This window comes from Oncorhynchus mykiss, chromosome 26, assembly GCF_057628025.1.
Source record: "Oncorhynchus mykiss isolate SJ-2025 chromosome 26, ASM5762802v1, whole genome shotgun sequence".
Lineage (NCBI taxonomy): Eukaryota > Metazoa > Chordata > Actinopteri > Salmoniformes > Salmonidae > Oncorhynchus > Oncorhynchus mykiss.
In genome coordinates this window covers 38,269,185-38,292,996 of record NC_143047.1, presented here as the reverse complement: position 1 = coordinate 38,292,996, position 23,812 = coordinate 38,269,185, and the positions used below count along the sequence as shown (strand labels likewise).

General features: G+C 46.7%; 1 protein-coding gene across 50 annotated transcripts in view; it reads left to right on the top strand.

The window, feature by feature from the left end:
• The window catches only part of LOC110506206 (neogenin), a 216,073-nt gene that overhangs the window by 152,047 nt on the left and 40,214 nt on the right, over positions 1-23,812 (top strand). For 30 of the 50 annotated variants that reach the window (XM_090222959.1, XM_090222951.1, XM_090222967.1 and 27 more), the window contains exons 8-10: positions 15,667-15,901; positions 16,857-17,011; positions 20,073-20,221. In XM_090222959.1, coding sequence (XP_090079085.1) covers positions 15,667-15,901; positions 16,857-17,011; positions 20,073-20,221 — 539 coding nt within the window. The remainder of the gene's footprint in view (positions 1-15,666; positions 15,902-16,856; positions 17,012-20,072; positions 20,222-23,812) is intronic. The other 20 variants (XM_090222960.1, XM_090222972.1, XM_090222964.1 and 17 more) reach the window with 1 other exon arrangement.

The following is a 23,812-nucleotide window of genomic DNA, read 5'->3' as shown; positions in this document are numbered from 1 at the left end:
CCTCCAGGGAGAGGTAGGAACAGAAACAAAGACAACCCAAAACCTCCAGGGAGGGGTAGGGACAGAAACAAAGACAACCCAAACCCTCCAGGGAGAGGTAGGGACAGAAATAAAGACAACCCAAACCCTCCAGGGAGAGGTAGAGGTAGGGACAGAAACAAAGACAACCCAAAACCTCCAGGGAGGGGTTTGGACAGAAACAAAGACAACCCAAAACCTCCAGGGAGAGGGAGAGGTAGGGACAGAAACAAAGACAACCCAAACCCTCCAGGGAGAGGTAGGGACAGAAACAAAGACAACCCAAAACCTCCAGGGAGAGGGAGAGGTAGGGACAGAAACAAAAACAACCCAAAACCTCCAGGGAGAGGGAGGGACAGAAACAAAGACAACCCAAACCCTCCAGGGAGAGGTAGGGACAGAAACAAAGACAACCCAAAACCCCCAGGGAGAGGGAGAGGTAGGGACAGAAACAAAGACAACCCAAACCCTCCAGGGAGAGGTAGGGACAGAAACAAAGACAACCCAAAACCCCCAGGGAGAGGGAGAGGTAGGGACAGAAACAAAGACAACCCAAACCCTCCAGGGAGAGGTAGGGACAGAAACAAAGACAACCCAAAACCTCCAGGGAGAGGGAGAGGTAGGGACAGAAACAAAGACAACACCACCAGACACCAGAATAGATTCAGGTCCTAAAAATAGGACTGGGTGTATGAAAACGCCCATGTGGGGGAAAGGGAGAAATACTAATCTGGGGCTGGGTGACGGTGAAGTTTTTTATTCTCCATCCTGCTTTTAAAAGTGCTGTTTCTCTGCCAAATCAAGAAGCACCGCACCTCATGATTCCAACAACCAGCACATCCACCTACAGATATCTACAGTAGCTACCAAACTACCTGCAGGACTGCATTTCTGTAGGTAACCAGATTTAACACGTGTGAATTGTCCCATTAATCCTGAGCAGGTTGGTTAACGGATTAGCATAAATTGGGGTGTCGGTCAGATGGCTCCCTCCAAACAGTGTTCTCTTCTCCCCGTTGGACGGCACTAAGTCAGAAATAATGATGACCTGCAGCTTTTAAGTAGCATTATGCATATCTCAAATAATTGCTCAACAAGGGAGATCAGCAAGGGGTGTCTTGTGACCTAAAACTTGTTTTAGTTTGGGATCAGTCAGTAAAGCAGATGGTCTGACACACTCGCCTGCCCTCAGCAGGACGTCAGAGAGAGCACTCTTATCCCATGACATGAAAGGGCTGTTTTAATGATTCCTACTGCCTTTGTAAGGTACAATAGCTTATTGGCTACAGGTGCCAGGCTAGCAGCCCTTTCTCCCCCTACATTACACCATGGTGGCTTCTTCTCATGAAAGGAGAGAGTTCAGTGCTCTGTTTACAGCTACACAAACAGTGAATGTGGAAAGTTCATATTCCCTGAAGAGTGTATGTAAATATCCATCATATGCCCTTTGCTTATTTCCAGTTTCCATACATTTGATTCCTCCCTGTGTCAGCATGTGGTCCATCAGCATCCTAAACAATCCTATCATTTCTTACAAAAGCTGCCTCACAGAGGTGCCAAAGTAAGTATTCCCTTCCATAGAAATGGCCCAGTTTGACCGTGCTGTTCTGTGAATATCGCTCTCTGAGGCTGGGAGATGATTTTCTTCCTCTAGCTCTGTAATTGAGAGTAGATCTCTCTGGAACGTATCTCCTCTCCTGTGCCGGGTTAGTGTACACAGATCCTCCTTGGTGCCATCTGTCAACTCTCCCCTCCCGCCGCTCTCTCCTATCAGCCACCTGCTCTGTCCCCTGTGCACTTCTGTCCACTGGGCCAAGCGCTAAATATGCTGTCCGGTCCGCACCTCTTTTCACCCTCACCGGCTGTCCCCCTCACCGCTGGGGGTCCTTATCCGCTCCCTCCGTCCTCCTCGCCTGTTTCTCCCCCTTCCGTCCTCCTCCTCCTGTGTCTCCCCCTCCCGCCCTCCCGCCCTCCTCCTCCTGTCTCCCCCCTCCCGTCCTCCTCCTCCTGTCTCCCCCCTCCCGTCCTCCTCCTCCTGTCTCCCCCCTCCCGTCCTCCTCCTCCTGTGTCTCCCCCTCCCGTCCTCCTCCTCCTGTGTCTCCCCCCTCCCGTCCTCCTCCTCCTGTGTCTCCCCCCTCCCGTCCTCCTCCTCCTGTGTCTCCCCCCTCCCGTCCTCATCCTCCTGTGTCTCCCCCCTCCCGTCCTCATCCTCCTGTGTCTCCCCCCTCCCGTCCTCATCCTCCTGTGTCTCCCCCCTCCCGTCCTCATCCTCCTGTGTCTCCCCCCTCCCGTCCTCATCCTCCTGTGTCTCCCCCCTCCCGTCCTCCTCCTGTGTCTCCCCCCTCCCGTCCTCCTCCTCCTGTGTCTCTCCCCTCCTGTCCTCCTCCTCCTGTGTCTCCCTCCTCCCGTCCTCATCCTCCTGTGTCTCCCCCCTCCCGTCCTCATCCTCCTGTGTCTCCCCCCTCCCGTCCTCCTCCTCCTGTGTCTCCCCCCTCCCGTCCTCATCCTCCTGTGTCTCCCCCCTCTCGTCCTCATCCTCCTGTGCCTCCCCCCTTTCGCCCTCATCCTCCTGTGTCTCCCCCCTTTCGCCCTCATCCTCCTGTGTCTCCCCCCTTTCGCCCTCATCCTCCTGTGTCTCCCCCCTTTCGCCGTCCTCCTCCTGTGTCTCCCCCCTCTCGCCGTCCTCCTCCTGTGTCTCCGTGCTCGTCCCCCTTTTCTCTCCCGTGTCGTCCCCTTCAGATTTGCCCCTTCTCCCTCACTGCTGCCGCGGTTGCATTAGTGTCTATGATAGAAAATGAGTTTGAATCATGTCTGTGCTCAGTCATGTAAAGAATGAATTTAGAAAAAGTTCCAATACAAATAAAATCCATATGTACAGTATCTTTTTGTAATCCAAACAAACATTTATTTCCTGTTCATCCAAGTTCAGACAGAAAAGCCTCCATGAACGAGCACTACTTCACTGACTAAGACCAGAGTAGAAAAACCGTGTTCTTTGTGTTCTTCCTTCAGGAGTTCCACAAAGCAACACAGACCAGCTCACTGCCACGGGTTTAAAGCCCTCAGTTACTTTTTGGAGCAGGAGACCAAAAATAGCTCTCAAATTGCAGTCCGGAGCAATTTTAGTACACATTCCTTCCTTTGCCATGTGTTCTGTGCAATGTAGGGTGACTAGTTACAAACAGATGTTCGAACAGAACAACAGCAGAAATGGACCTGGATGGGACTAATTATATAATGCGAGGGTGGCCAAGTGACCCTCGTTAATTCACCCTGTAAACAGGCCTCACTTCCTCCTGTCCTCTCCTATAATGGTGAGGAGCAGAGCCTTTTAAAAGGCTTAGTATTGTTACTGCCACCATTTAGAAGTATTTGAGCCAGGCCACCACTCGTTGTTAGGTGTTGCTAGTTTAGCATCTTATTGGTCTCTGTAGTCATTTGTGGTCTATACATGTCTGGTTTTCTAGTCATTTACAGTCAAGTGTGTATATTATATGGCTGGGTTTTAGATTGACATTGTAATTGAAAACGAACTAAGAACCGAACGTAGTCAACATATACAGCGTTCAGTATTAACTCTCATGGCGTCTGTGTAGGATGGCAGTCAGTATTGGAGGGGAGCTGATGCAGGAAATCGGCGAATGAACAGGCATTGAGGATGTTGTTTGCTCCTCTGCCCTCTGCCTTTTCCTCCCACATTCATTCAAGAGATGTTCTTCTCTTTTGCATTGCAAAGCTTGTTTTTCTCCCCTCAGCATGTAAGCACTGCTTCAGATATTCAAGTGCTCCTCTCTCAGCATACAGAATGTTTTGACCCCCCCCTGGTTCGGAGGCGCCCGCTGTAGAAGGGAATTGTATAGGATAATCAAATACCAGCAGGAGTTGATTGGCTGAGTCTACTTCATCTCATACTGTTTTTTAAAATATGATGTCTGTTATACCAGGGTAGTGTGTCTGTTATACCAGGGTAGCGTGTCTGTTATACCGGGGTAGCTCGTCTGTTATACCGGGGTAGCTCGTCTGTTATACCGGGGTAGCTCGTCTGTTATACCGGGGTAGTGTGTCTGTTATACCGGGGTAGTGTGTCTGTTATACCGGGGTAGTGTGTCTGTTATACCGGGGTAGCGCGTCTGTTGTACCGGGGTAGCGCGTCTGTTGTACCGGGGTAGCGCGTCTGTTGTACCGGGGTAGCGCGTCTGTTGTACCGGGGTAGCGCGTCTGTTGTACCGGGGTAGCGCGTCTGTTATACCGGGGTAGCGCGTCTGTTGTGTCTGTGTTGTACCAGGTGTCTGTATTTTACCAGGGTAGAGGGTCAGGTGTCTGTATTGTACCAGGTGTCTGTATTTTACCAGAGTAGCGGGTCAGGTGTCTGTATTGTACCAGGGTAGAGGGTCAGGTGTCTGTATTGTACCAGGTGTCTGTATTGTACCAGGTGTCTGTGTTGTACCAGGTGTCTGTATTGTACCAGGGTAGCGGGTCAGGTGTCTGTATTGTACCAGGGTAGCGGGTCAGGTGTCTGTATTGTACCAGGGTAGCGGGTCAGGTGTCTGTATTGTACCAGGGTAGCGGGTCAGGTGTCTGTATTGTACCAGGGTAGCGGGTCAGGTGTCTGTATTGTACCAGGGTAGAGGGTCAGGTGTCTGTATTGTACCAGGTGTCTGTATTGTACCAGGTGTCTGTATTGTACCAGGTGTCTGTATTTTACCAGGGTAGCGGGCCAGGTGTCTGTATTTTACCAGAGTAGTGGGACAGGTGTCTGTTTTGTACCAGGGTAGTGTATTGCACCAGGTGTCTGTATTCCGCCAGGGTAGAGGGTTGGACCAGGGTAGTGCGTTGGACCAGGGTAGTGGGTGGAGTGGATAAAACCAAGAAGAACTCAGTCAGACCGAGGCTTTAACAGGAATCAGTCACTCCACCCATAGTGACCCCCCCCCCCCCCCCCCACACACACACACACACACACAGCCTCTTCCCTCCTCTCTTTGTCCCCTTCTTCCCCATCTCTCTTCCTCACTCTTACCCTCTCCCCCTCCCTCAGCACATTGTCCCAGTCGGTCCCCACCCAGAGCAGAAAACCACTCTAGTCAACACTAAACTGACAGGACACAGAGCACTTTCACCACAGCCAAACACAAATGCCTGTTGAGAAATGGACTTTCTCCATCTAATGACTGGCTGAGTGCTTTTTTTGTTTTGCAGAGCGTGGGAGCAGTCGCATGATAAATTGAAATCAGTGGTGTTGGAATGCAGAGGCTGACATAGTGATAGATCAGAGAGGGAGAGATCTCCGCTGCCAGGCTTGCCAGCCAAGCTGCTGGGGAAGTTGTCACTTGGGCATAGCAGAGTGGGATAGAATCAATAGGATATTATAGAGTATAATTCAACCTAGCAGTGCTGTTTTTGATGGATGTGTCAATACTGATTAGACTGGAAAGAGAGGAACTATAGTATCTACAGAATACTACTACTGCAGAGAATACTACTAGTGCAGCAGAGAATACTACTAGTGCAGCAGAGAATACTACTAGTGCAGCAGAGAATACTACTAGTGCAGCAGAGAATACTACTGGTGCAGCAGAGAATACTACTGGTGCAGCAGAGAATACTACTAGTGCAGCAGAGAATACTACTAGTGCAGCAGAGAATACTACTAGTGCAGCAGAGAATACTACTAGTGCAGCAGAGAATACTACTAGTGCAGCAGAGAATACTACTAGTGCAGCAGAGAATACTACTGGTGCAGCAGAGAATACTACTAGTGCAGCAGAGAATACTACTAGTGCAGCAGAGAATACTACTAGTGCAGCAGAGAATACTACTAGTGCAGCAGAGAATACTACTGCAGCCCAGAATGCTACTGCAGCCCAGAATGCTCCTGCAGCCCAGAATGCTACTACAGTATACTACTACAGCCCAGAATGCTACTACAGTATACTACTACAGCCCAGAATGCTACTACAGTATACTACTACAGCCCAGAATGCTACTACAGTATACTACTACAGCCCAGAATGCTACTACAGTATACTACTACAGCCCAGAATGCTACTACAGTATACTACTACAGCCCAGAATACTACTACAGTATACTACTACAGCCCAGAATACTACTACAGTATACTACTACAGCCCAGAATGCTACTACAGTATACTACTACAGCCCAGAATGCTACTACAGTATACTACTACAGCCCAGAATGCTACCACAGTATACTACTACAGCCCAGAATGCTACTACAGTATACTACTACAGCCTAGAATGCTACTACAGTATACTACTACAGCCCAGAATGCTACTACAGTATACTACTACAGCCTAGAATGCTACTACAGTATACTACTACAGCCTAGAATGCTACTACAGTATACTACTACAGCCTAGAATGCTACTACAGTATACTACTACAGCCTAGAATGCTACTACAGTATACTACTACAGCCCAGAATGCTACCACAGTATACTACTACAGCCCAGAATGCTACTACAGTATACTACTACAGCCCAGAATGCTACTACAGTATACTACTACAGCCCAGAATGCTACTACAGTATACTACTACAGCCCAGAATGCTACTACAGTATACTACTACAGCCTAGAATGCTACTACAGTATACTACTACAGCCCAGAATGCTACTACAGTATACTACTACAGCCTAGAATGCTACTACAGTATACTACTACAGCCTAGAATGCTACTACAGTATACTACTACAGCCCAGAATGCTACCACAGTATACTACTACAGCCCAGAATGCTACTACAGTATACTACTACAGCCCAGAATGCTACTACAGTATACTACTACAGCCCAGAATGCTACTATAGTATACTACTACAGCCCAGAATGCTACTACAGTATACTACTACAGCCTAGAATGCTACTACAGTATACTACTACAGCCCAGAATGCTACTACAGTATACTACTACAGCCCAGAATGCTACTACAGTATACTACTACAGCCCAGAATGCTACTACAGTATACTACTACAGCCCAGAATGCTACTACAGTATACTACTACAGCCTTTCCAGTTACAACGAAGATGAGAGAAAGCAGTGCTAAAAATACAATTTAGGGACTCCTCTGGGGCTCTGTACAACCCAACAAGAACACAAATGTAAACCCCTAGTGTCTGTCAGGGGGATAGAAGCTGTATCTTCAGGCCGGGGCCAGGGACAGGGCGACCAGACACTATTTGTGTTGTGTGTCACTGTGGCGTCTGTAGCCGTGTTTGTAAAGTCATAAAGCGAGCAGTGGTCCCCGTGCGACGCTCACCGCCATGTAAATGTGACAGTTTTACGCGCCCCGCATGTCGCCCCCCTCTCAGGAAGGCCTCGGAGAAGAGAGGGGAGCGAGTCAGAGAGATGGCGAATTGAATCAGAGCGACTGTTGGTTTTACAGCTACGCACTCTGACAAGGGCCTTTTTATTAGCCTTGGAAGATGGATGGTGTACCAGCTAGTGTGATATTAGTTTATATGGGGTACGTTCAAGATTGGAAATGAAATGTTTTGAAAATGTTAGAAATGTATAGAAATGAGGTTAGTCCAAACATACAGCCTACAGTAGTAACATGCAAGGTATTCTTAGTGCCCCATCAATAGTAAATAAACTAAATAGTGGTGTTACCCAGAAGGCTCGGCCCACCTACAGGAAGTAATGGTAGTGTTACCCAGAAGGCTCGGCCCACCTACAGGAAGTAATGGTAGTGTTACCCAGAAGGCTTGGCCCACCTACAGGAAGTAATGGTAGTGTTACCCAGAAGGCTTGGCCCACCTACAGGAAGTAATGGTAGTGTTACCCAGAAAGCTCGGCCCACCTACAATAAGTAATGGTAGTGTTACCCAGAAGGCTCGGCCCACCTACAGGAAGTAATGGTAGTGTTACCCAGAAGGCTCGGCCCACCTACAGTAAGTAATGGTAGTGTTACCCAGAAGGCTTGGCCCACCTACAGGAAGTAATGGTAGTGTTACCCAGAAGGCTCGGTCCACCGACAGGAAGTAATGGTAGTGTTAAATCAAATCAAATCAAATCAAATTGTATTTGTCACATACACATGGTTTGCAGATGTTAATGCGAGTGTAGCGAAATGCTTGTGCTTCTAGTTCCGACAATGCAGTAATAACAAGTAATCTAACTAACTTCTGTTACCCAGAAGGCTCAGGCCACCTACAGGAAGTAATGGTAGAAGAAACACAGACAACCCTAACTAGAACCCCCACTTCCTCCTTCTACCTCTGATTACTGGGCCTGTGTGGTTTCCACTGTGAGCAGTTAGGCAGCTGACCAGAAGACTGTGGTTTCCACTGTGTGGTGTGTGTGTGTGTGTGTGTGTGTGTGTGGTGTGTGTGTATTTGTATTTACCACACTCTGTTCAAGGACCGTGAGCGTGGGTTTAACTGCCAATTTGCTCCCTGGGCTTTGTTTACTCTACAATGGTTAGGACCGGCAGTGGTTGGTTCCTGAAGCATATTGTTCTTTGTATATTTTCCCTGATTGTTCATTCCATCTCTGAGATTCATTTGCTTTTACACGAGGACAGAATATTACCATCCGTGTGTTTTTCTGTTATTCTGTATGATAATTCAACCCACTTTCTTTTTACAATGGATGTTTCTTTACACTTTCCTGTATCTTTTCACTGCTTTTTTTCCAAGGTCACACTTTCAACCTTGTTATCGTGGCTGTTTTTAGCCCTGACCTGGGCTTGGTGTGTCACCTGCCTCAGCCTCACGCTCCAGTCACACCTTCCCTATCACTTTATCACTCACACTCCATCCAGGATGCTGGTTGCTGTTGTTGGATACCACCCATCCCTGGAGTCTACTTTCAGGGCTCTACTCGGCCCAAACAGCCTAAATGGGTGGAAGAGCCACGTTGCGCCAAAACAAAGCTCTTCCTCTATACCCCGACAGGTCACCTGACCCCCAGCGGGGCCCCTGGGCTCCTGGCTCAGAGATGGGCGGCGTTGCCAGGCTAGCGTTTCCTCTTCACGTCAACCCCCCTGTCGTGCCACCCTTCCTCTACGCATATTGACCATCATGCAACATTCCAGGGTGGTATATAATAGGCTACCCGCTTTGATGTCCCTGTGCGTGATATCCACCCCACGTAGACCAACCCAGCGACCCTGATTACACTCTGTGAATCCAGGGGGGGGGGGGGTTCCTCTCTGAGTTACACTAACAATTCATTTATTTGAACCTTTCCTCTCCTGTTGGGAGAAACCTGGCACAAGCACCCCTGAGATATCAAACCACTTACCGTACTGTACACAGTTACGTGTTGAGAATTCAATTCACACACCAGGTAATAAGAACCTGCGGTCTGTTGGGGATGATGATGATGATGATGATGATGATGTAGGGTAAAACACATTTCCTGCTTCTTTAACTCTACAGGAGGAACCCCTGTGAGTGCCCCCCCTCCGGGTTCTTCTCCACTGAGCATGTTTACCACTGGATGCATATGATGCTAATTTCCCCAAAGAAAGACTACAAGACGGGGGGGGGGCAATCAACATAGAAAAAGATGTCCATGCTCTTATTCATTTACATATCAGGGCTCATGCCACAGCAGGCGCCTCACATGTTTTGGGCGAAGGGGGGGTGGGGGACTTGATATACAATCATGACCCTACAGTGGAAGTGGATCAAGGGATGATGTTTGTCTGATGAGGAAGGGGATGCTGTATGTATGCATGTACACACCAGACATTTTAATTATTGATGTAACCAACCTGATTCAATTATCAGCTGTATTTCAAAGCAGATGACAGTCCAAGGGGAATTTACTGCGTATATTAAACGTGTACACTCTTGTGATGGGAGACGAGCATGCAGGCGCTCTGGGACCACGGATAGAGGGAAGGACTTTAAAGTGGCTGGAGGAGATAAGTGGGACGGGGGGGCAAAAGGGGTAAGACTGACTGCTCCATGGGCCTGCTTTAGCCCTAGCAGGGAGGGAGGTTAGACCTCCTCTAGGGAGCCTACCTCTCCACCCTCACCAGATGAGTCTCTGTACACTTACTCCATCATATCCCCTGATGCCTGAAACACTAGGGGGCATCCCTAAACCCTAATCCTGCTCTCATGCTGTGACCCCCCCACCCCCTCCCCACCACCCTCTCCACCAGACCCCCCCCCCCCAACCACCCTCTCCACCAGACCCCACCCTCTCCACCAGACCCCCCCCCCCCAACCACCCTCTCCACCAGATCCCCCCCCCCTGTCCGTCCGTCCACTGCAGTTGTGTTGTCCTCCTACAGCTCCATCCCCTTATCTCACCAGCCAGAGGGTCCTCAGGCAGAAAGGAGGCCATCTCTTCCCCCCCAAATAAAAAATTAAAACCAGACCCATCCCAAATGTTTCATCTTCCACACGTCTCTGATGCCTTAGTTCCACTTTGCTCTATTTTTAGGCTGTTATGCAGTTAGTTGGCTCTTTGTTGACGACGAAGAAAACAGAAAGTGTCTTCCAATGAGTTGAGTGAGATCTGGCAACGCTGTTGGTAGCTGTAGGTTTTCTACTTCCTGTTGAACCACCATACCACAGTACAACAAGCCCTTCCACAGTACAACAAGCCCTTCCACAGTACAACAAGCCCTTCACTTGTCCCTGGGTTCTCTTACTATGAGCTGTTCCACAAAATACCTTCCTTATCTGTGCTTCATAAAATAAAGAATATGCCAGGTTTTAGATCCCAGATTTCCAATATGCTGCAAACACCTGTTGAAATGGTGCAGGGAGTGTAAGAAATTAATATGGAGATACCGAGAACTCATGCGGACAGCTCCACATCACCCAGAACCCATGAACTCATGTCTAACCGTAGCTCTACAGTGGATTACTTTTCTTTCTCTGTGGCGCGAGCCTCACTGAAAAGCAGCTTTAATGCCACCTTCTCAGGAGGGAAACCCCATGTGTATCATGTTACTGATCTGTGTTTTGTGCCTTGGGCAGTGGGCGTTCTGTAACCCTTATAGACTTTATAGGAAATCCGATGCCTCTCCCGTCCCTCACGACTCCTCTCACCACGTAAAAAGGTGTCAGAAACAGAAACGCTTTGTTCTTAAAGGAAAACAGGCAGAGGTGGCCCCGAAGAGGAGGGTGGGGGAACAGCGTCCTCCTCTTGATCAAGTCCAACGCTTGGCCAACCGACGAACGAGAGGAAGCAAGGGCCCGGGAGATAAAGAACAAACAACATGTTTCATCTGCCTCTCCATCTTTCTCGTTCCCTCCCTCGTTTTTGTCTTGAAGACATTTGTCTGTCTCTTACCCGAGTTTGTATCTTGTCGACACATCAAGAGCCTCTCCAAATGTCACGTTCTGTCAGAATTCTATTTCCTCTGATGTTATCGGCTGGAGACTAGCAAGAGAACATGGCCTATTGAACAAATGAATGACTGAAATGGTCTTCGCTTTGCTTCCATCAGCAATGAATTGGATACGACCACACCACAATCGTTCTCGCTTGATCAGAACCCCCCACAAACACTGTTTCAGAACATCTCCTCAAAGGAAGCATCACGAATCAGTCAAGATCGCAGTCTGTCTGCCATCACACATGTTCTTGTTGAAGTTCTATGAAAGCTTGGATGTGTTCATTTAGCTGCTTAACTGACCATGATATTTTCCCGAAAAGGAATCAAGACATTTCCTTTAAATCTTTTAGCTCTATCAGTATTTTTGAACCATCTTATATCAGCTCTCTCCATTTCATGTGCCATATCTCATCCTCTTCTGCTGAGGAGCATGACCATCTCTCTTCCCTCTTTCTCTCCTCCTTCCTTCCCTCCCGGAGTTAAAAGCGCTCATTCTGTAATGAGCCATTAGTGTAGCCATGTGGCTCTGTTCAGCGACATTACATGAACCCAACCCACAGACAGAAGCAGAGACTGTTTCCTTCACTTCTGAGACTAGTTCTACCATTATGCAACACTTGGCAAGACCTCTCACTCTCCAGGTTACATAGTAGCGACTTTGAACACTGCCTGGTGACGTCACTGTTGACCTGAATCCTAAATAACCATGCTTTCTTTGTATGTAACAGCAATTAGATGTTTGAAAGCCCAACAGCCGGCCAATGAGCTAAGTGTCCTGTGGGTGTACGTGTGCCGAGAGGGGACTTTCTAAAACCCACGGCCTTCTACCCGTCAGACAAAGTGGCAGCGCATTCTGCCAGTTATGTTTTCATATGCCCACAAAGTTGACGTATTGTACAACTCGTATTGACATTACTAGAAGCTTAGGCACCAGTTACTTCCCTTCTAATCAAACTTGAAAAGGTACTGGAGATATTTTGTTCTGAAGAGCTCCACTGATATGATTCAGCTGCCCTGGAAAGTACAGTATGTTTCATTGTCCATTATTAAGATTCTTCTGTTATTAACAGTTTCCTTTGAATCTTTTTGTCTAACTCTTTCTTATACGCAGTACCCAGATACCTGGTTAAGGTAGAGGATAACTTTCCTCATTAGCTCCTAATGCCAGCCATTCATTACCAGTGTCACACGCCCTAATGACACAATTAATCTACTAGAAATAGACCATCAGAACAGCTACGGTAGAAATCTAGGATTCTCCTCGATTTCTTCCTTACTGTAACTGTCCATGGCTGAGAATAGATGGAAGACTGATTGTGACCAGGAGACTGAGACATGTCCTGTTCTCTGTAATACCACTGAGACTAACATTAACAAGGAGGAGACTGAGACATGGCCTGTTCTCTACAGTACCACTGAGACTAACATTATGGTTTTCATCTACTCGCTGTATGCCCGGTGCCAACTTGGACATAGTGGTCCTTAGCACGTGGCCGCATGCCAGCGCCTCGCTAGGCAGCTCAGGAACCTCTCCGCCCAGTTGACTGCCATCTTTCTAAACCCTTTTCTTTCCCTTTATTCCTTATTCCTTCCCCGGCAATTTGCTCCGGGTTCTGTCTCCAACAGACTGGTCATCCTCCAGCTGAGCCTTAAAGCCCAGAGGACCGAGGGGAGTGGAGGGGGGCAAGCCCCGGCCCAACGGAGTAAGCTTGGACGGTATCCAGATTCATACCTTCATACCGACCATGTGCCAAACCGGGATATTCAGTAATACCAACGCCGACCACAAGGGGCGCTGTTTTCAAACCCCACTGATACTCTGAAATCCGAAGGTTAGCAATGCTAAAAAGTCCCATAGAGAATGCTAACTAAATGCTAACAAGCGTATTGTGAAGATTTTATACAATCTGACCTAAACTACACAACTAACTCAAAAATGCTACTTACGGTTTGCTGCACACACAACAAATATAAGCCACAAGGCTCTTGATCCAAGAGGGGATTCTCTGCAGCTAGATAGTTAAATAGCTACTAAATTAGCAAACCACATGCACAACTGCAGAGCATTTAGCACATTTTTGACAGTTAACTTAATAGTTATAAGATATCTAGCTGGCAAACATTTAGCTGTGAATTCCATACTGTAATTTGATCACCTGGCACATGCTTCACAACAGTGACTCACAAGGCCCCAGTCTTTTGTCCTAGTGAGCTTGTAAACAAACACCACATGTAAACTTGATAATGAAAAATGATGTGACAGGTGAAATGAACAACACGATCTTTATCTCCTAATGTATTGCACAAGTTTACTGCAGGTATTTATCATCTATCTCCTAATGTATTGCACAAGTTTACTGCAGGCATGTATCATCTTTATCTCCTAATGTAATGCACAAGTTTACTGCAGGTATTTATCATCTATCTCCTAATGTATTGCACAAGTTTACTGCAGGCATGTATCATCTTTATCTCCTAATGTAATGCACAAGTTTACTGCAGGTATTTATCATCTATCTCCTAATGTATTGCACAAGTTTACTGCAGGCATTTATCATCTTTATCTCCTAATGTATTGTACAAGTTGACTGAAGGTATTTACTTAAAAAGTAGCTACAAATATTCACATTTATAAAATTAAAAAAACTTCACTGGTATTGAAAAAACGTCTCATGGCTTTTTCCAAATACCCCGGTATACGGTGTGTGTATACGGTATACCGCCCAAGCCTAAAACCGTCTCTGACCGAGAGCGTCCTACGTACACATACAGATATACAGCTGTATAGACACACACACACACACACACACACACACACACACACACAAATGGACACACACAACTGTCATAGACATGTCAGGACTGTTTATGATATGAGGATATAACCTCTGAAAGTCATACGATTAACAGATATGTAAACCCTGCAGCAGCCCAGTCACACTGACAGACTGACAGCTCACTCTGTGTACTAGTCAGTAATTGCTGTGAATGATGCCTCCTCTACGTTCCGTCTAATGGCTCGTGTCGTTACAGAGAAGCTGTAGTGAAATGAACCAGACTTAATGCATTTCCTAGAGTTCTGAATCAGATGGATGTATATCCTCCTCAGGCCCTCTTTGTAAAATAGCTTTATGTTTATGGAGGGAGATGGAGCCCAGGTATTCCCAGTTGATGGCTGTTTCTGTGATTGAATATTTTGTTGATGATTAGATTGTTTACATTTTATATTGGCATGTATTTTTTTATTATGGGAGGTGAGGAGAATTTTCTCTCAGTGCCCAAGGAAAATATGTTGTAACTCTGTAGAATGACACTTATTTATTATCTTCCCTTTACTCAAATATACAGGGGAATCAATTCCCTGTGTGTGTGTGTGTGTGTGTGTGTGTGTGTGTGTGTGTGTGTGTGTGTGTGTGTGTGTGTAATATACAGCAAATCCCACACCACTCTGTTCAATATCCAAGGTCATGGCACTGCTGGAATCTGTCATATAAACAGATAGTCTAGTCTCCCTGAATAAGCATCTCCTCAGTGTGTCATGGTGGATAGATGTTCTATGGTCAGCATTCATTTCCATATAGAGTTGTATTTCTCTCTCTATATATACCCCATATGTTTAGTTTCTATGCATTTTGGCATTGCCCTCGACTTGATTCCTTTGACCTGCTACCAATGGAAATGCCACAGTCTCTCTGACATTCTTTCCCTGTGTTGTCTGAGTCGTCTAGAATAAAATAGAAAGCAGATATACCCATGTCTAACCACAGATTGTTCTGAGACAGCACCAAATGACATTTTTTCACATTGCTGTGGGTAGACTGTGGAATAGCGCCAGTACAAGTGCATTAAAACATTATAGGGTGGGTTTGACAGTTGGTGTGGAACTCTAAGGTCACACTTTGCTATGTAGAATATGTACAAAGTCTAGACTGTATTTTCTATATGTGTTCATACACCAGTCAGTGGTGTTTGTGTTGCTCCCCTCTTCCATTAGAGATGTTGTGCATGTTTAGTCTCCCTCTTTTTGTATTGTGTTTCGTTGTGATTATTCCAGCGTGATATTAGTGTGTTTTTGTGATTCCTTGTCATGCCGAGAGCTCTTTTTTTTTTGTCACGTGGTTATTTTGTGTGTTTCTTCTGTTTTCTTTTTTTGTTCTCCTTTATTTCGCTGTCCTTTCCTTTCTCTTCTTCTCTCTGTTCCTTTTGGATGCCGTCCGTCCGTCCACCTCTTTCTCCTTCTCTCTCTCGCTGTCTTCTTCACCTCCCTTCACCTTCCATCCACCTGACCCCTACTCATCTCCCACCACTCCCCCCTCAAAGATGTAGCCCTCCCCACCCCTCCTCCCCCCTCACTGACTCCTGACACTACTGACCATGTAACGCCAGGCTCCAGAGGTGTGGCTAACCCCACTGGCCCCACCCCCTCCGCCCCCCGTGACGTCGTGGCCTCGCTGGTCTCCACCCGCTTCATCAAGCTCACCTGGCGCCCTCCTGCTGAGCCCAACGGAGAAGACCTCACCTACTCTGTCTACTTCAATCAGGAGGGTACCAACAGGTAGGGACCCTACACAGTACAGTATTACACACTACTCAGTGTATTATAGCAGGTAGGCCCTCTATTCAGTACAGTACATCATACACACTACTGAGGGCCCATATAGCATACACCCTGCTGAGGGCCCCTATAGCATGCACACTGCTGAGGGCCCCTATAGCATGCACACTGCTGAGGGCCCCTATAGCATGCACACTGCTGAGGGCCCCTATAGCATGCACACTGCTGAGGGCCCCTATAGCATGCACACTGCTGAGGGCCCCTATAGCATGCACACTGCTGAGGGCCCCTATAGCATGCACACTGCTGAGGGCCCCTATAGCATGCACACTGCTGAGGGCCCCGATAGCATGCACACTACTGAGGGCCCCTATAGCATACACACTACCCAGTGTACAGGTAGACTCTTGCTATGTAATGGTGTGTCGTCTGTAAATACAATACTGTCCACTCAGTAGAAATCAAGTGATATAGTATTGCTTGGCTTCTTTTGATAGTGTGTACACTAACTGGGCTGTTGATAGTGTATACACTAACTGGGCTGTTGATAGTGTGTGCACTAACTGGGCTGTTGATAGTGTGTGCACTAACTGGGCTGTTGATACTGTGTACACTAACTGGGCTATTGATAGTGTATACACTAACTGGGCTGTTGATAGTGTGTGCACTAACTGGGCTGTTGATAGTGTGTGCACTAACTGGGCTGTTGATACTGTGTACACTAACTGGGCTATTGATAGTGTGTGCACTAACTGGGCTGTTGATAGTGTGTACACTAACTGGGCTGTTGATAGTGTGTACACTAACTGGGCTATTGATAGTGTGTGCACTAACTGGGCTGTTGATAGTGTGTACACTAACTGGGCTGTTGATAGTGTGTACACTAACTGGGCTGTTGATAGTGTGTACACTAACGGGGCTGTTGTGTGTGTGTGTGTGTGTGTGTGTCTCTCAGGGAGCGTATCCTGAACACCAGTCGGCCAGGTGAGATGCAGGTGACCATTCAGAACCTGATGCCCGACTCAAAGTACAAGTTCCGGGTGGTGGCACACAACAAGAACGGCCTGGGAGAGAGCTCTGCCGTCCTCAAGGTGGCCACCCAGGGTGAAGGTAAAACACACACACACACAGACAAACATACTGTATACTCTACAAACAAACATAAACACTTACACAGGGATAAACATGAACCCAGACCACCCCACTGTCGCTCTCCTCTCTAGGCCGTAGAAACATCCTCTGTAGTGGTTGTTAATTTCCTTCCAGTTACTTACTTACCTGTGTGTGTGAGAGAGGTAGGTGTGTGTTTAAACATGGCCTCCCATACTGTGGCTGAGGAAGAAGGGTGTGTGTGTGTTTGTGAGAGAGGTGTGTGTTTAAACATGGCCTCCCATACTGTGGCTGAGGAAGAAGGGTGTGTGTGCGTGTGTTTGTGAGAGAGGTGTGTGTTTAAACATGGCCTCCCATACTGTGGCTGAGGAAGAAGGGGGGGTGTGTATAGTGGGGTATGGTAGGCAGGCTGAATTAAAATGCATCCTCCTTCCTTCCAGTTCTCCAATCCGTAATACCTCCTCCGTCAAACATTGACACTGTATCCATTCACAGTGTATACTATACTTTGACACTGTATCCATTCACAGTGTATACCAGGCCTTTTTAGGATGTTGTGACTGGAGCGTTTTCCCCTCACAGCTCTACAGTAGACATGCTAAAGGCTTCCCCCTCCATGGCACAGTGGAGGTGAACACCCTTCTATTCATCTCTCCTTCTCTCCCTCACAGCTCAGCCTATTAATCTCTCCTTCTCTCTCCCTCACAGCTCAGCCTATTCATCTCTCCTTCTCTCCCTCACAGCTCAGCCTATTCATCTCTCCTTCTCTCTCCCTCACAGCTCAGCCTATCCATCTCTCCTTCTCTCTCTCTCATCACGGCTCAGCCTATCCATCTCTCCTTCTCTCTCCCTCACGGCTCAGCCTATTCATCTCTCCTTCTCTCTCCCTCATCACGGCTCAGCCTATCCATCTCTCCTTCTCTCTCCCTCATCACGGCTCAGCCTATCCATCTCTCCTTCTCTCTCCCTCATCACGGCTCAGCCTATCCATCTCTCCTTCTCTCTCCCTCATCACGGCTCAGCCTATCCATCTCTACTTCTCTCTCCATCACGGCTCAGCCTATCCATCTCTACTTCTCTCTCCCTCACGGCTCAGCCTATCCATCTCTCCTCCTCTCTCCCACCATCACAGCTCGGCTGCTGCCCAGTTTCTGGGTCAGTCTCTGCCTCTCTACCTGTGTCCTTTGCACCTGGCACTCCATAATGTGTGCCGACGGGAGCCTAACTACCCGTGGGGATAGCAAAGGGGGCAGCCAGTGCCAGGGACAAATTTGTCTCTGTCTGACAGCATCTCTTCTAGGTTATAAATGAAGGTTTAAACTGTTGACCTGATTCCAAGTACCCGACCTGGACCGACCACACTGCATCCCTCACTGTATATATCTTACAGACACCTACTATATATACTGACAAATGAGAGCCTCCGTGTACTGCCAGGCATATCTGCAGCTAACGCACAGCAAAGGTACATGTTCCTTTCCCTTAGAGAAGAATTGGGGTATTTGTCAGTGAAACTGGGGTCTCAAGTATTTTCCATGTTTGATGGACAAAGGCGTAGTTTGTATTACATGTAGAATCAACATGGTCTGTCTGTTAAAACACTGCTGTAGGTTCCTTGTGTGTGTATATACAGTGTATTTTGATTTGTTTAACACTTTTTTGGTTACTACATGAATCCATATGTGTTATTTAATAGTTTTTAGGTCTTCACTATTATTCTACAATGTAGAAAATAGTAAAAATAAAGAAAAACCCTTGAATGAGTAGGTGTGTCCAAACTTTAGACTGGTACTGTATATACACTACCATTCAAAAGTTTGGGGTCACTTAGAAATGTCCTTGTTTTTGAAAAAAAAAAGAAGAAAGTATATTAAAATGACATCAAATTGATCATAAGTACAGTGTAGACATTGTTAATGTTGTAAACGACTATTGTAGCTGGAAACGGCAGATTTGTAATGGAATATCAACATTGGCGTACAAGAGGCCCATTATCAGCCACCATCACTCCTGTGTTCCAATAGCTTATCCAAGTTTATCATTTTTAAAGGCTCATTGAGCATTAGAAAACTCTTTTGCAATAATGTTAGCATAGCTGAAAACTTGTTCTGATTAAAGAACAATACAACTGGCATTCTTTGGACTAGTTGAGTATCTGGAGCATCAGCATTTGTGGGTCCGATTACAGGCTCAAAATGGCTAGAAACAAAGACCTTTCTTCTGAAACTCACAACATTAACAATGTCTACACTGTATTTCTGATCAATTTGATGTTATTTTAATGGACAAAAAAAATTGATTTTCTTTCAAAAACAAGGATATTTCTAAGTGACCCCACACTTTTGAACGGTAGTGTACATGCATACACACGTCATCCTAAACACCACAGAAGTTCTCTCTTGACGACTAGGTATGGTTAATGATGCATTACATTTGCCACACAGCTCAGTTTCTCAGACCCTATCGTTATCTGTCTAGAGACTACATCCTCCAGTAGATGTGTGGCTCTCAGCACCTGCTACCACAGTCTTGTGTTAAACAGCTACGCCGGTCGGCACCAGAGCTGTTAATTGAATGTAATGACCCACGTCCCTGCAGAGCAAACAACAATGGAAACACCCCTCTCCCTCCTCAACCACTTGGTTTAGTCCCAGCCGCTCTCTCTCGGCTAACCAATTCCAATTAACTTAATACTTCAAATAAATTCCTCTGTAAACCAAGCATGACCTTGTCTGTCCCCGCTCCCCCCTCTCACCTACTGGAATACCATGCTAGAGGGATTGGTGGGATGATGTGGGGAAATGACCACAGCATGTGTGTCAGGCTTTGCGGTTTAAGAAAAAAAACAGGGGGACATTCCAAAATGGCAGTCTTTCAAATTGGGACCGAATTGTCTCCAAGTGATTTGAATGAGAGTGTGGTTTTGTGCAAGTGTGGTTATATGATGTGGCTTACATATGAAAAAAATACAAATATTGAGATTTGGGGGGGAAATGCCTTTCTGTGTCTTTTTATTTGGGGATTCATACTAAGTGTCCCCTGTATCCTTTGGTGTTTCCAGTGCAAGTTCCTGGCCCCGCCCCCAACCTGCAGGCTGTGTCGACCACACCCACCTCCGTCACCCTCAGCTGGGACACTCCCCTCACTGGTAACGGAGACGTCCTCACCTACAAGGTCTACTATATGGAGAAGGGTCTGGACCTGGAACAGGTAAGACCCAGTGTGATGGGTGGGGGAGTTAGATGGCCCTATATGTTGAAATAGTGATCCATCGTATTCTATGAGAGAGATTAGTCTTGTGGTGATATAACAACAAGACTGCAAACAAGCAAAACAGAACAGCGAAATGAACTGTTGCTTTTCCTGGCTTAGCATCAGCACCATATAGCCCATTGAAGTGTCCCAGCTCGGTCACAGCCCAGTAGACTGCCTTGAAACTCCTGTCCCCCTGAAGTTCCAAAGCCTCTGCTCTATTCCCACTCTATCAGATAGCTGGCAGCACCACCCTCCCCATTCCCCAGTCTCCCAGCAGGCCACAGTGCAGCGCACCGCAGCACAGCCTCCTGAGTCATCCAGCCCTGCCAGCCCAACCAGCCAGGCGTTAAAGAGCCTTTAATATGATAATGGATGAAATGTCAGCCAGCACAACGAGTAATGATGCTGTTGCTGCTGCTGTCCCTCGCTCCCTAGAGGAGAGAGAGAGATTCTGACAGGAAGAGAAGAGGCTTATCTGATGATCTCTTTATCTGAAAAGAGAGGAACAAAGGTTGAATCCAGAGAACAGGGTAGCTAACGGGGTGTTGGAGTGGATGAATTATTGAGGCAGGGACGGGGAAGGCTTCAGGAAGTGGCATGTCTACAGGGAGGAAGCTGTCACAATGGCGCGCCTGACTTCAGTTGAACAGTTAGGCACTGTGGTTTTACTACCCAGGGACAAAGATTAGGGCGGTACCCAAATAGAGTAGCTATTTGTAGTTAGCTAGTTTTCCATCCAATTGACAACAGATTTTTATGCAATTAAAAAAAAAAAAAATCTGCATCAAAACAGTATGCGCATTTTCCCACCAGATAACTGTTTCCATCAAATTGACTTGTTGCGGATAAAAGGCTGTGCGTGATGACGTAGTGCCCATAAAATAACTTTTGCGGTTAAACTCCCATGTACAGAAGGGGAAAAAAAAGTTAAGTGTTTCTATCGCATTTCCAACAACTGATGGTTTTGTCACAAAAAATGTTGCGTTATATAGTGAATGTGCCAACTCTGGTCGTGGCATGTGCACTATAGACAACAGCTCGCAGATACAATGTGTGTATAGCCTACATTCGTGGCCAAAAGTTTTGAGAATGACAAATATTAATTTCCACAAAGTTTGCTGCTTCAGTGTCTAGATATTTTTGTTAGATGTTACTATGGAATACTGAAGTATAATTACAAGCATTTCATAAGTGTCAAAGGCTTTTATTGACAATTACATGAAGTTGATGCAAAGAGTCAACATTTGAGGTGTTGACCCTTCTTTTTCAAGACCTCTGCAATCCGCCCTGGCATGCTGTCAATTAACTTCTGGGCTACATCCTGACTGATGGCAGCCCATTCTTGCATAATCAATGCTTGGAGTTTGTGGGTTTTTGTTTGTCCACCCGCCTCTTGAGGATTGACCACAAGTTCTCAATGGGATTAAGGTCTGGGCAGTTTCCTGGCCATGGGCCCAAAATATCGATGTTTTGTTCCCCGAACCACTTAGTTATTACTTTTGCCTTATGGCAAGGTGCTCTATGCTGGAAAGGGCATTGTTTGTCACCAAACTGTTGCTGGATGGTTGGGAGAAGTTGCTCTCTGAGGATGTGTTGGTACCATTCTTTATTCATGGCTGTGTTCTTAGGCAAAACTGTGAGTGAGCCCACTCCCTTTGCTGAGAAGCAACCCCACACACGAATGGTCTCAGGATGCTTTACTGTTGGCATGACACAGAACTGATGGTAAGCGCTCACCTTGTCTTCTCCGGACAAGCTTTTTTCCGGATGCCGCAAACAATTGGAACGGGGATTCATCAGAGAAAATAACTTTACCCCAGTCTGTCCCTGATGTTTTTTCTGAAGAGAAGTGGCTTCTTTGCTGCCCTTCTTGACACCAGGCCATCCTCCAAAAGTCTTCGCCTCACTGTGCGTGCAGATGCACTCGCACCGGCCTGCTGCCATTCCTGAGCAAGGTCTGTACTGGTGGTGCCCCGATCCCGCAGCTGAATCAACTTTAGGAGACGGTCCTGGCTCTTGCTGGACTTTCTTTGGCGCCCTGAAGCCTTCTTCACAACAATTGAACCACTCTCCTTGAAGTTCTTGATGACCTGATAAATGGTTGATTTAGGTGCAATCTTACTGGCAGCAATATCCTTGCCTGTGAAGCCCCTTTTTTGCAAAGCAATGATGACTGCATGTGTTTCCTTGCAGGTAACCATGGTTACTACTCCCTTCACAGAACAGGGCAAACTGGCTCTAACCAGACTAGAAAGAGTGGGAGACACCGGTGCACAACTGAGCAAGAGGACAAGTACATTAGTGTCTCTAGTTTGAGAAACAGACTCCTCACAAGTCCTCAACTGGCAGCTTCATTAAATAGTATCCGCAAAACACCAGTCTCAACATCAACAGTGAGGAGGCGACTCCGGGATGTTGGCCTCCTAGGCAGAGTTGTAAAGAAAAAGCCATATCTCAGACTGGCCAATGAAAAGAAAAGACTAAAATGGGCAAAAGAACACAGACACTGGACAGAGGAACTCTGCCTCTGTTTGTTCTTAATCTTTTATTTTATGATGAACTTCACAGGGTGGTGAAAGCACCCAGTGATGAGCTTGATGCTCCTTTCCAATAAATATCAAGGGTCTTATTCTGATGACATGATGATACAAATAATCTTGCTCTTTTTGTCAATAATAATCTTATCATGTACAGTCGTGGCCACAGCAATGGTGGTGGTGTTAGTAGTGGTGATAGTAGTAGTGGCGTCGATAGTAGTGGTGATGGCGGTGGTGGTGATAGTAGTAGTGGTTGTGATAGTAGTAGTAGTGGTGGTGGTAGTAGTAGAGGTGGTAATAGTGGTGGTGATAGTAGTAGTGGTAGTTGTTGTTAGTGGTGGTGGTGGTAGTGTAGTGGTGGTGGTGGTAGTAGTAGTAACGGTGGGAGTGGTGGTGGTGATAGTAGTAGTAGTTGTGGTAGTAGTAGTAACAGTGGTAGTAGTAGTAGTGGTGGTGATAGTAATAGTGGTGGTGGTAATAGTATTGGTGGTAGTGGTAATAGTGGTGGTGGTAGTGGTAGTTGTGATAGTAGTAGGGGTTGTGGTGGTAGTAGTAGTTGTGGTGGTGATAGTAGTAGTAGTGGTGATAGTAGTGATGGTGGTAGTGGTGATAGTAATAGTGGTGGTGGTGATAGTAGTAGTGGTGGTTGTAGTGGTGGTGGTGGTAATGGTAGTGGTGGTAGCAGTAGTGGTGGTGATAGTAGTAGTGGTGGTGATAGTGGTAGAGTGATAGTAATAGTAGTGGTGGTGGTAATGGTAGTGATAGTAGTAGTAGTGGTGGTGATAGTAGTAGTGGTGATAGTAATAGTGGTGGTGGTGATAGTAGTAGTAGCGGTGGTGATAGTAGTAGGGGTAGTGATAGTGGTGGTAATGGTGGTAGTAGTAGTAGCAGTGGTGATAGTAGTGGTGGTGATAGTGGTAGAGTGATAGTAATAGTGGTGGTAGTGATAGTGGTGGTAATGGTAGTGGTGATGGTGGTAGTAGTAGTACAAAACAAGGAGAAGTACAAA